Source organism: Nicotiana sylvestris, chromosome 11, assembly GCF_000393655.2.
Source record: "Nicotiana sylvestris chromosome 11, ASM39365v2, whole genome shotgun sequence".
Taxonomy (NCBI): Eukaryota; Viridiplantae; Streptophyta; class Magnoliopsida; order Solanales; family Solanaceae; genus Nicotiana; species Nicotiana sylvestris.
In genome coordinates this window covers 31,282,356-31,295,330 of record NC_091067.1, presented here as the reverse complement: position 1 = coordinate 31,295,330, position 12,975 = coordinate 31,282,356, and the positions used below count along the sequence as shown (strand labels likewise).

The following is a 12,975-nucleotide window of genomic DNA, read 5'->3' as shown; positions in this document are numbered from 1 at the left end:
ATTGTTGTCCTTTAATAATCACATTGCCAAAATGTTTCGGCGTACAATAGGTATGTGACCAATGACCATTCATGCCATAATAATGATATTATTTTCTTATATCATCTTAAACCTCCTTCTAGAGGTGAGTATGGTATATTCACTACCACTAACACGTTCATATTCTTCCAAGAATGAATATGTATTCATAAATAAGATGTTGTCACATTGACATCATGAATGGACCATAATCATCTATATGTGCTTTATAAAATCTCATGTCAAATCGATGATAAACATTACTTTCACAAAGTGAAGGATTATTTTTAGAATTCTTATTATTCGCATTACTCAATAATGACGATTATAATTTATTCGTTTATTGCCACGTCCACATCCATTGATACATTCATAGTAGTAATTTTGTCTTCTTTCAGACTTATCACATACTGCTATCACATTCTCTAAAGGGTATGAGAATGGAGCAAATTCAATGGGACGGGTTTTCAATTCTTTGCCCACAATCATACATGAATTTGATCATGGCAAGGCATAGAAATTTTACCACTTTGGGTGGTTAGAATTTCTTTCAAACTCCATTAGAGTTGCAATCAAAATTTATCGTCTTTGCTTGTATTTAAAATCAAAGTATAGAATGTCAAGAATTTGAAAGAGAAAAGTAAAATATTTACCTTAAATCCAGAATTTAATCATGAAGGAAGTTCAAAGAGCAATTGACAATCATTATGTTCAATCCCAAAGCTTCTACTCAATTGGTTAGAGTCTCGTGCTGATAACGTGTTATGAAACAATAAAAGAAGAAGAAGAGTATTGCAGAACAAAGTAGAGAGAGAATTCTTATTGATATTGGGATGAATTACAATGGAATAGAACCCTCTATTTATAGGGAGAGAGTGACTTAGCCACCAAGTAATAAACCTTAGAATTTCTCTAAATATGGACATTCTCCATAAATAAAATTCTATTTATAACAGAATAGAACCTTTTCTTTTTTTCCTTTTTTTTAGGTCGTCTTTAGTATATTACTTTAGCCAGGGAAGTGCGATACGTTGCGAGTGTATAATAAGAAGGTTAGAAACTTAGAATCATCTTTATTAATCATAAGTTTTTAAGTTTAGAGGCTTGAAAATGAGATTTTTTTAATAAAAATGTATAATTTGTATCGGATCAGTCAAAGAGAAGCAACCGAAAAACTTTTTAGGGGTTTTGATAAAAGAGACTGTTGTTTTTATTCTGCACAGATCTTAAATTTGTTGTTGTTGTTTTATTTTAAAAGAGGATTCCAATTGCGTTAAACTTTTCATTTTTTGAATAGTATAAAATATCCATAAATACGATCAAACATTTGTTCCAGATCAACATCTTCTGAAGAATTATTAAAATCCTGATCATGAATGTTTGTAATCCATATTATGCAAGGAGACATTATTTTGCTGATTCGGATTGAAAGTTGATAAAAAAATCGATCAATTTCTGCCAACTATTCCCTAAATAGGCAAGTTGTGTTATTTCATAATTGAATTAATTTAGTTTTTTTTCTAAAACCTAGAGTTAAGGATTTGCCAACAGGTAATATTGCATCAATGCCAATCAAAGGGCAACTACCGTGCCAATAATAAAAAACAATCATCTCCACTAAACGACATATATAATTAAGGAAGAAAAAATAATACCAACATATTATATGAGGTAAAGTAAAATAGACGAAGTGGGAGGACATATATTATAACAAGAAGCAAGAAAGAGCTCGTGGATCAAACGTCGCAAATTTTTCTATAAATTTCAAACTTCAAGCAATCAAGTTCAAATTCAAGAAATCAAGTTCAAGCTCAAGAAAGAAGAATAAATCAAGTTCAAGCTCAAGAACGAAAAACAAATCAACATTCAAGGAGTATGAGTTCAAATCAAAGTTCGTGCTAGTTGAATTCAAGATCATCGTTCGTGACAACAAATATAGATTCAAGAGCTTCGTCGAAAGTTTTTCATAATCTGTATGTATAAATAATATATAAAAGTAAAATATTAGGTATAAAAAATGACACCGCTTGTTGTTACAGTAATTTATTTATTTGTTCACTTCTTCAAAAATTTGATACCAGTTGCGAAAATTCATGCGTACGCCACTGATATTACGTATCTTACCCCCATTAGTATGTTTTCACCTTCTAACAGCTGCATTCCGAATCTTTTGATTTATTTAAGTACAGAATCTTACTTAAATATGAACCTCAAAATCTGCTCTTGCTTGGGACGCCCAACAAAAAGAACAAAGAATACTTACTCTACTAATACATTAAGCTTCAGATGCTGTAATCAGTTATAAAGTATATATGTGCAAAACTGAAAACAAGAATTAAGCAAATGCCTTGCGAAGTGCAACTTTGAGCTCTATGTAGTACTTAAACTTCAGTGTAACTATTTTAACTCTTTTAAGAACACAGCCATAGGGATCTCCTTAGTTAAAGTCTGTTATCTCAAAAACGCGCGCTGTTCCATCCATAGAGGCAGAAACAAGGTACTCCCCATTGGACGATGCAGCAATAGACTGAATCGCACCAGTGTGTCCATTAAAGGTCCTCACACATTCTCCAGAACGGCTATCCCATATCCGCACTTTCCCATCAACACAACCTGTTGCCACATATTTAGATTGCCCCAGCCACAATAAGCATGTCACGCCATCCTAAACAAAGTTATTGTCAGCGAATGGCACACAAAAAAATTGTGGTTTAGAGCAAATGGATGTTCAACTGCATGTAAAGATACAGAAATATACAGTTGGAGCACAAGAAAGTTCAAACCTCATGTTCACATATGGAGCGAGGTGAGGAGCGCTGCAAGTCCCAAATAATGAGCTTATTATCCATGCCTCCAGTTGCAGCCCAAGGAGCGCTGAAAGTCATTTCACATGATGGAAGTATTTTAAATCACCAAATATTAATTTAGCAAACCCAAAAATTACTAATAGAGAGCGGAACATTCAAGGCATGTAACTCATGTCAATCAATCAGGATCCGATGGAAGGCAAAGGGATTTGAACTTCAGAGAGCGAGATTAGCTGAACTATTGAAATTGATATAAAGCCTTACATACTATGTTTATCCCTAAGTCATCTATTTAAGAGGTACACCCTTGTCTAAGTCTTTTCATCCTGTTCTTGTCTCCAAATAGTCCATGCGATGGCTACAGAGCCAACCTTAAACCCATCCTATGGGAAGAGACTTTCATACAAAAAGTATGCTTGTAGTATGCTCAGGAAGAATGGTCCTCAGGGGTTACTATCAAAGCTTATCTCAAAGCAATCTAGAGTCACATAGAAGAAACAAGGGCATAATAACAATCAATGCTGACGTTTATGCCTGCTTTACGAAGCTGTCTAAGCAGGATGTTCTCATTTGAAACCACAATCTGTTACTTAGACAATTAGCAATCCTCTCCCGCAAAATACAACACAAAGACTGCAAAACATCTGAATGCAGCAAACCAAATCCGCACTAAAACAATTTTATGCCCACAAAAGATCCTCACATAAATTAATAGATGACTGCTTAGGCACAGTTGATACTGAAGGTGCATCAAAGTGTTCTTTTAAATGTTCTTAACCAATAAATCTGATATGTTATCCTAGACTATATCAACATAACTACTGACTCTTCAGTTAAATCATCTTCAGGCTTGCTAACAACATCTGGTTCCTTTTCTAGCAATTTGACAATACGACAGTCAAGTCTTCAGTGGTCAAGGCACATTCACATGCATATGGTTTAGTTGTTGCACATTTTTTTCCAATCCATATCCTCCGCGCTCTTTCAAATCAAAGGCACTCAAAGGCTAAAATATAAGGATAGAAAGAAAGATGTCAGATGTAGATAAAACCTTGCTGAAAAGCCGACACATTCTATTGAATCTGTATGAGCACTCAGAGAAGTGACAACCTGACATAGAAAATATTAAATCAGCGATAAGCCAAACTGCCCCTAAGGTCAGGAAGCATCAATTACAGAAAAAACCACTGTGAAAAATGGGAAGTGTAAAGTATCATCAATTGAAATTTCTGACCCTTCCAGTAGTTATATTCACAATGTGAGCCGAGCCATCCTTTGAGCCTGTGAGAACAAGAGTTGAATCCACATTGATCGTCAAGCATGTCAGTCCTTCCATGTGATACGGATGACCTTGTAACAATGAATAAACATTTTTTTTAAAACAATAAACGATAATAATAGGACCAGATCTGAGAAATCATGTATTAATTCAGAAAAAAGTAGTTTCTCTAATAAAGACAAACGTTGTGACTGGAAATCTCGCCACTGATAAGAGTGCTAATATCATTTCTTGGAATGGAAGTACAGAGAGCAGCTCAACATAACATAATGAAAGGAAAGAAACAAGCAAGACATTGATCAGAATAGATAATAAGGTCCTTGAGGATGAAAGAAGAGAAACTCTAACTTAGTAATATGCCGTACTAACAAATGCTTCAATCCACAGTTTTTATCCAGCATTTTATATCTCTGCCACATCCCCCGAAATATGGGAACACATTTTGTTACGATAGCCAGAAAGCCTTATATTTGTAGCCCCCAACCCTGCTTTCTGTGTATTTTTTTTGGGGGGGGGGGGGGAGGGATTACGCTTTACTTTTCACCTGATTTTGAAATGCATAATGGAAAAGAAATCAAGATATTAGCAGCCAGAAAGCAAAAACCTCACCACTTACAACATGGATACTTTGGGCACTCCTTGGGTCCCATATCCTCAGAGTCGCATCATCAGACCCCGTACAAATTAATTTACCTGAGCAAGCATATATAAAAAATGTAACTTCAACTCGAAAGAAGAAAAAGACGAGCAATTTTAACGGAGAAACAAGGAAGTACCATCAGGAGTGAAACCACCACACGTTACACTACCACGATGACCTAAAAACATGTTCATGAAAGCCATGTTATCAGCATTCCACATCCAAACAGAAGAATCCTCTGAACCTGCCAACACCACATGTGCTCTTGGATGCCACCTGACCCACTGAGCAACCGCACATTTCTTAATTGATCTCAAATTGTTACACAACATCGGATTTCTTGCGGATGAAAAAATGTGTCACCTCTATTCCGCCTCCAGGACCTTCAAGTGTGCCCTTCGAACTACCTGAAGTTATGTCCCACACTCTTATATTCAATTCAAAGCTCCCAGAAGCAAGCAACCGACCATCAGTACTAAATGCCAAACTAGATACAGAATTTTCGTGACCTGCACCATATCTCAAAGTTCATCTAATTAGCTACACAAAAAGTTGAACCATTCAGATGACAAAGACAAGACAAATATTCTTGGTATTAGTCATGACTTAATTACCTTCTAACTCAAAGGCAAAATCACCTTGACCAATTCTCCACATAAATCCTCTGTTATCTCCACCACCTGTTGCCACCAAAGTAGCATCTGTTGGGCTACAGGTAACAGTGTATACTTCACCTATAAAGAGGAAAAGGTATTGAAACAATTAACTTATAAAGGAAAAAGAAAAAGGTAAAAGAAATCAACATCAGAGTACAAACTAATTATAGACTATGCCAAATCAGGAGGCATCAACTACAATCAACTCATTGATGCATCTAACTATTAACTACAAGATCCATGAAAACGCATCTAACCTCCATATCTGAAATTATTGTGCCGGTGAGATAAAACCATCTTTTGTGAAGTAGATTCCACAAACACCAAATGCAATTTCTTCTATAAGGTAAATAATCAGATTAGATGTGTGGGAAAATTCCTGTATAGAAATACCAAAATTTGGAGGAGCAACATCTGATGCAATATATTTCCAGATTAAGTTCTGATCGCAATATTAACAGCTAGATCCGCTCGCTAGAATCATAACATATATTTTTCGTTGAGAAAGTAACATTTGTATTAAAAATCACAGCACAAAGAGTATGCTGGTAACCATGTACAGCTTCCAAAAAGAAAAGCCTCCAATTCTCTTGCTAGGTATGAGAGTCTTCCATTTGACCAAATGAAATAATTTGCTCACCCTATTCCCTTGCCAGATAAAGTTCCTTCTCAATGTATCAAGTCTCTTTTCCATTCTAGCTGGAAGTGGGAACAAAGACATCACATAAGTAGGAATGGAGTCTAATACACACTACCACCCAATGAAAGATCCCGACTTTTCCAATTTGTCAATCTCCTTTCACTCCTTTCTATTACCCCTTGCTATTTTCAAGGGATTTGCTCTTTGCCCCCAGTGAGACCCAAGTAAGTTTTACGAAGAGCTCCTATTAACACCCAAAATGTGGCTGCCAACCTTTATATTTGATTCACTTACTTGATTGGCTATAGCATAATCTTCCTCCAATTGACATGTATAGTTACATGTTCTTGCATTGCATTTTTGTTGGTCTTTTTTCTTTTTTTGCTAAAAAGCCCACATCAAAATGCACTTAAAGCTACAACAAACTTTGGCGCCGCTTTTGACTACTCAAAGTTTCTTATCTAGTCAGCTAAAAACTTAGCAATAGCCCACACAAAAAGGCCAACAAACTGAGTTTTCTTCATTCATGTCCATAATTGTGAACTCAACACAACATCAGGCAACCTCCAGTATTCATATCAACTGTCATTATTCAGTATGGAATTACAAAAATACTAAAAGAAGGACAGTACCATTAACCCAAATGTCCATATTAGTGTGCTAATTAATTTTTAAAAAAATGTTATAAACCCAAAGCCCCAAACCAAATAAGTAATCCAAACCCAGAACTACAGCAATAATTAACAACAACAACAAACCCAGTAGTTTCCTACGAATGAGGTCTGGGGAGGGTAAGATGTACGCAACCTTACACCTACCCCTGGAAGGGCAGAGAAATTGTTTCTGATAGACCCTCGGCTAGAGAACGATCGAAAAAGAAAAGGTAATTGCAACAAGTAGGAATAACAACAAGATGAAATAAGATCGAATCCAAGAATACAGTCAAACTCTAGGTAGTAATAGATATCTATGAATAAAAGATATCATACTAACACTAATGCTAGCGAACTGAGTAAGAGAAAGAGAAACGCTCGACTACCTACGAACCTTCTACCCTAATCTTTGACCTCCACACCCTCATGTCTAGGGCCATGTCGGCCTACCTCTACCTCTTCTACTACCCACCGAGGCTAACCGCTCGTACCTTCTAACTGGGGCTTCTATACTTCTCCTCTTAACATGCCCGAACAATCTAAACCTCGCCTCCCGCATCTTATCTTCCACTGGGGCCACTCCCACCTTTTTCCGAATAACTTCATTCCTAATCTTATCCAACCGGGTATGCTCAAACATCAACGACAACATCCTCATTTCAACTACTTTTAGCTTCTAGATATGAGAGTTCTTAACCGGCCAACACTCTTGCTCCATACAACATAGTCGGTCTAACTACAACCTTGTAGAACTACAACAATGATTAAATTTCATAAAGTTGACAGCTTGCAGATATATGTAAGAAAAAAATTACAGCAGCAACATGAATAACCAAAAGTAACTCATTAGTACATCGGAAAGCTGAAAACTTTGAAAAAACAAAAGAAGAAATTGAACCTTTTTTTCCTTCTTCATCTTCTTCATCAGCATTATCAAGCTCAACCGCAAATGTATTTATTTAATTTTCTTATAAATGGCCATAAATCTAATTATAATCAAAGAAGTACAATACCAGTATGGCCCATGAATGTATGAACCGAATCATCAGCTTCATCTGAAACCATTATTCCAAAAATATCCATATTAGCGAGTAATTCAAAATCTAAACCCAGAATTACAGCAATAATTAAAATTTCATGAAGTTGGCTCTGCAACCACAAATTTATTTTTTTGTTTTATAATTGGTCATAAATTGATTTTTCTTTGTATCTTCTTCGTCACTATCAATTATAACATCTTGCTCATGTTCGTCGTGGTTGCTTGACGAATCATCCATGTCCATGTCCATGTCCATAGCGTCTGAGCTCTGCTGCAACGGCGGCGGCGGCGGCGGCGGTGACGTCGTCGTCGGCGGAAGTAAAGCGGTGATAATGTCTGTGATTTAGGGGTTTAAGGAGGTATTATAAGGAAAATAATCTATGGGCCAAAATTAGAAAATGGATACTATTAGTTTTTGTAATTATGTAAAAACCCATGTCCACCTAAAATTACTCGCCAAAATTTGAATTTCCACTATTTCAACGAATGAAGAATTTAATTAGCCTTTCCGTTCTCTGTCTACGTGAGGATTTTGTTTTGAACGCGCAGCATGCATGAATACATGCAGTGCAGAACATAAAGATAAGGGCTCTTTACACAAATAAGCCGTCTGATTCACTGTTATTTTTTCTAACTGGTACACAATGGTATTTTATATATATATAAATATAGATTATTTTTTTGTTTAAGCGATTGAATGAGCTGCTATATATAAGTAGCTAGCGGCAGTGGCAAAGCCACATGATCATAAGGGTCGTCAAAAGGTTGCACGATGTACATAGGCAAAATATTGCGTTTTAGAAGTATATAACATATATTAAACCCCCTTTGTCGAAATTTTTTTTACTTGTTTTAAATTTGAACACCGTTGAAAAAATTCCTAGCTTGCCACTCAAAGGCAAAGCCCGGGGGAGTGCAGAGAAAGCCAATCTTGGATTTAATAAGTCATAGTCGCCAGACCCTTAAACGTACCTCTATATTTCATTTAGACACTCGAATTAAGACATGTTCCAATTGAGCACCTGAACACACGAGGAATGATCATCTTTTATTCAGCGGAGCAAGAATTTATTCTTAATTGATTGGGTTCTTTTTTAAATGACTTGTCTTACTTTTATTTGTTACAGCAAAGGCTTACATATGATGTGTCGTGTGTATAATTAAAAGAGGTGACATATTTTAAGTGGTTAACTTATCTTCAATATTCTTCATAATGTAAACTTGAGAACACACGCATAAGCTTTTCCAAAATTTGAATCAGAAGTGTCCAGTAGGAACATTTTATCATGTGTTCAAGTGCGATTGTTGCGACCTAAACACTGTGTACGCGATTGACAAGTAATATAGTAATAAGTAAAGTATCGTTCCCACGAGGACTTGTGATTAACTTGTCAACTAATGCAAACTCAAACAATTATTGGTTTAAGCTAATTTATTACAAAATACATAAATAACCAACTTAAAACTTGACTGGTAATTTAACAATAATACTACACCATTTATACAATTTTTCTTTTAACAATTAATAAGAGAGATATTCCGGGGTCATGGGCTTGCTAGAGATCATGCTACACTTTTAGCTTAAAGATGATTTATTGAATTATCTAGGTTATTGATTATAGGGTTAATAATACCCATAAGAATCTGTCAATTTCTTATGTGCCTATTCAAGTTAAATTAATACCTATATTTCTATGGTATTAATATTAACTCAAATGCATTTACAAATCCTATTTCTCAACCAAGCAAGGCAATTAAGTATAGTTCTATCTTAATTGCGAATCTTTCACTCGATGCCCAGGATCCGGATCTTGCTCTATTTGATTCTATATGCAATCAAGAATTTCCTTTTTCAAGTTTAACTCAAGATTCGTAAATAGTATTTCACTGTTAGCTACGCAGTAAAATAATTAACAGCAGAATCAAATAAACAACCCATAATGATAAATTCAAGATCATCAATTTAAGCTTCAAACAACATAATCACCTAACACCCATAACCCCAGAATACTTGGGTTTTTAGCTACTCATAATTATACAAATATCAACAATAAAATTCTTAAACATAATATAAGTAAATACAAGAAGAAAGTTTAGAAAAACTCTTTAAGTTCTTGCTTCAAGATTGTAATCCCCTTCTTTTCTTCACTTCAAGATTGAGTCTTTCCTTCACTTTCTCTCTCTAAAATTATTTCTTCCTCTCCAATCTGATCTATCCAATAATGGAGTTTTTGCTTTATGTAAATTGAGTGGGATTAAGAAGGAATTCCAATTTTACCCCTAAATAAAGTCTCTCCGGATAGGACACGCGCGAACTATCGCGCGATAGTTCGCGCGCTTCTCTTGGCTTCCAGGCAGAAAAACTCGCGAACTATTGCGCGAAGTTTGGAAGTTAGCGCAGTAGTTCGCGCGCTTCAGTAGCTCGATTTTGTCCATTTTTCCGTCTCGTCCTTGCGCACACTCGACTCCTAGGGGTTGTTCTTGCTCATAAATCATTTCAATCTCCTCTTGAAAGCATCATTTAGGCTCCTCATCGTGCAATGTATACATATCACAATTAGAGCCTATTTTTCATCAATTGACCATAATATGACATCGGAATATAATCAAGCGGAAGCATAAACAATAGCTAAATCACCTAGATTTCGCCTATTATCAACACTCCACACTTAATTCATTGCTAGTCCTCGAGCAATCAACTATATTCTCTAGAGAATCCTTCGCTCAACCATTTCCCTTAACGCATTACACCTAGAACAATGTACATGTATCACTCCTAGTAGTGAACAATCCTAAAGCCAACTCTCAAGTGCCATGCAATATTCACACTTCCTCAAAATACTCTGCACAGAAGTCAAGACTTGCTTTTCCGTCACGAATCATATGCCCTCACAATTACATCAACAAAAACTGAGCTCAATCCACCACATTCAATTCATATATTCACATATATCAAGGAAATCACTCATTCTCACAAAAGAGATCACATGCATGCAATTGGTACCATAAACTTGCCCTTAATGTAAATCACTACTAAGGTAGGCTAGCTCGATCCAAAATTAATTAGGACTTTTTCATGATTGTAATGTGGGCTAAGGGACAGGTAGGATGTATTTAGGAATAGTGACTCAACCCCTAAGCACTTTAACACATCACACGAGCAATTTTCAGCGCAAATTCTTCAACCCACTTCTCATTCATACACAATATCATCCCACAAATACGCCCTTCTTCTTTAAGCACTCTATTAATTCATTCCCACTAGCTAGAGCAAAACACAATGTAATCATCTTTTTTTTTCCACTTTATTTTTCTTGTCACTCAGTTTCTGCTAGTGGTGTATTCGTTTACAACATAAGTGCACCTTTCATCCTTTTATTGGTTCCACTCAAAAGCCACCCCACACTTATTTCCTTCTTACTTCTTTTAGCGCTCTTCTCACAATTAAAGTGCTTTAAGAGGTAAAAGGATCAAAACAATGTCAATTAAGAACAAAAGGGTATAGGCTTGTAATGCGGGTGCCAAACAAAAAGTCTGAAGGCTCAAAAGGGTTAACTAGGGACAAATTTTATTTTTAATAAGCAATTAAGCTCAAAAAGGTCAAAGAAAGCCTAACATCATTTTTCAAACCGAGCATCACCTCAAATTTCGCTTCAACTCACATACCGGGCAAGTTCTAGACACAAGTACAATACATGGACTACACAAATACTCACCACACATGGCATATGACTCATTCCAGATCAGCTCATCAAGACACTCCATTACGAGCATTCAATTCAGTACAAACATACAAATTAAGGCACTTTCAGTGAGATTCAACAATTAGGACTAAGCGTTACACTCTAGGGTCTATTGTGTTCAGGTGTGTCAACGCTATGGGTTCACTTTTCTATAGCTTATAACTCCTTATGTTAGTCTACAAATAAAAATATAAAAACAGAAATTAAAAACTACCTATGCCCGGTTCAAGATAAACCCTTGGAAAAGAACCGCGGCTTAAAGAAAAATCATGGGGGAATTGCTACACTACCTAAGAAAAAAAATATATTAAAAAAATAAATCTTTTTTGTTGTTTTCTCTAGACTCACTTCCCTCAAGAAAATTCGTCTAAAAGATCCATCATAGGGAAAAGTCTAATTTTTCTACCTTTTTTTTATTAGTGAAACTACTCCTGCTTAACAAAAACTGTCAATTCAACATGAGACAAACAAAATAACGCTGCAATTTGTACAATATCCCCCACCCCACACTTAAAAAGAAGACATGTCCCCATTGCTTAAAATTGAAAGGAGCAGTGAGGTAAAGAGACTTCCCTGGAGCTTCACTCTTGATCGGACACGGTTTCGGGGTTCACGTTGCATGCACGTCCCAAAGCTCGCAGCCAACCCATGAACTTCTTTTCTGACTTGACTTGTCGGTCAGCTATTGTGTCCACACGAGTGCTCAAATCATGCATGGAAGTGCGTATATCAGCCACCTCTTGTTCCAATGTGGTGGACCGGGATACTTTGGCACTTCTTGAAGAGGATGCTGCACGTGACAGTGCTGCAGCTGATTTTCTGGGTGCTTGAGCCAGTGCTTCTCCCCCCACATCCATTTGCTCTTCCTCCTCCGAAGCATCCGAACCACTTTCATCCTCTCTACCTGCCTCTGCTGGTGAAGCTGCCTCCATGGTGTTCGGGCCAGGTCGGATCTTGTGACTTCTTCTTACTAGCCCGTCCACACGAATGTTTTCAGGCACCTGCACATTTCTGCAAAGTCTAGTCACCAAAGATGGGAAAAATAAACCATACTGGCGTTGGGGGCATCGGATAAACATTTCGTCGTGGATCACTTTGGCCATGTCAAAGGAAAGACCCTTGATGAAACACCAAATCAACGCCGCCCGGGGTCCAATCACCTCCGTAGTATTTGTGGAGGGGATAAGGCGACTGTTGATTACATACAGCCAGCTTTTCGCTTCTTGAGTTAAGACGGATGAATGGAACTTCTCTCCGTTATCTAGCCACTCTACCATTTTTTCTGGTTCGCAAATTTCATCAAAGAAGCGCTCCCACTTTGCATCGGTTGGATTGCGCCCATATTCATAAAAGTCCGCGTTCTCAGGCAGAGGGCCGGGCAGTTGATAAGCTGTGCGTATCGCCTCAATGGAGGCATCTACCGCCTTACGGCGCACTGTGACCACATGGTTGACATGCTCGGGTAGATTGGCATAGAATTCTCGTACCACCATTTCATTA

The 12,975-nt window shown here is 36.8% G+C and overlaps 1 protein-coding gene across 1 annotated transcript; it reads right to left on the bottom strand.

The window, feature by feature from the left end:
• Nucleotides 1-2,249: 2,249 nt before the first annotated feature.
• On the bottom strand, nucleotides 2,250-8,052 carry LOC104219996 (uncharacterized). Its single transcript, XM_070162763.1, has 10 exons — nucleotides 7,592-8,052; nucleotides 5,658-5,736; nucleotides 5,359-5,478; nucleotides 5,108-5,253; nucleotides 4,881-5,028; nucleotides 4,714-4,797; nucleotides 4,060-4,175; nucleotides 3,877-3,935; nucleotides 2,802-2,892; nucleotides 2,250-2,683 (listed from the first exon to the last, which is right to left on the bottom strand). Exons 1-10 carry the CDS (start codon nucleotides 7,622-7,624, stop codon nucleotides 2,456-2,458), a joined length of 1,104 nt encoding a protein of 367 aa, XP_070018864.1. The 5' UTR covers nucleotides 7,625-8,052; the 3' UTR covers nucleotides 2,250-2,455.
• Nucleotides 8,053-12,975: the final 4,923 nt, after the last annotated feature.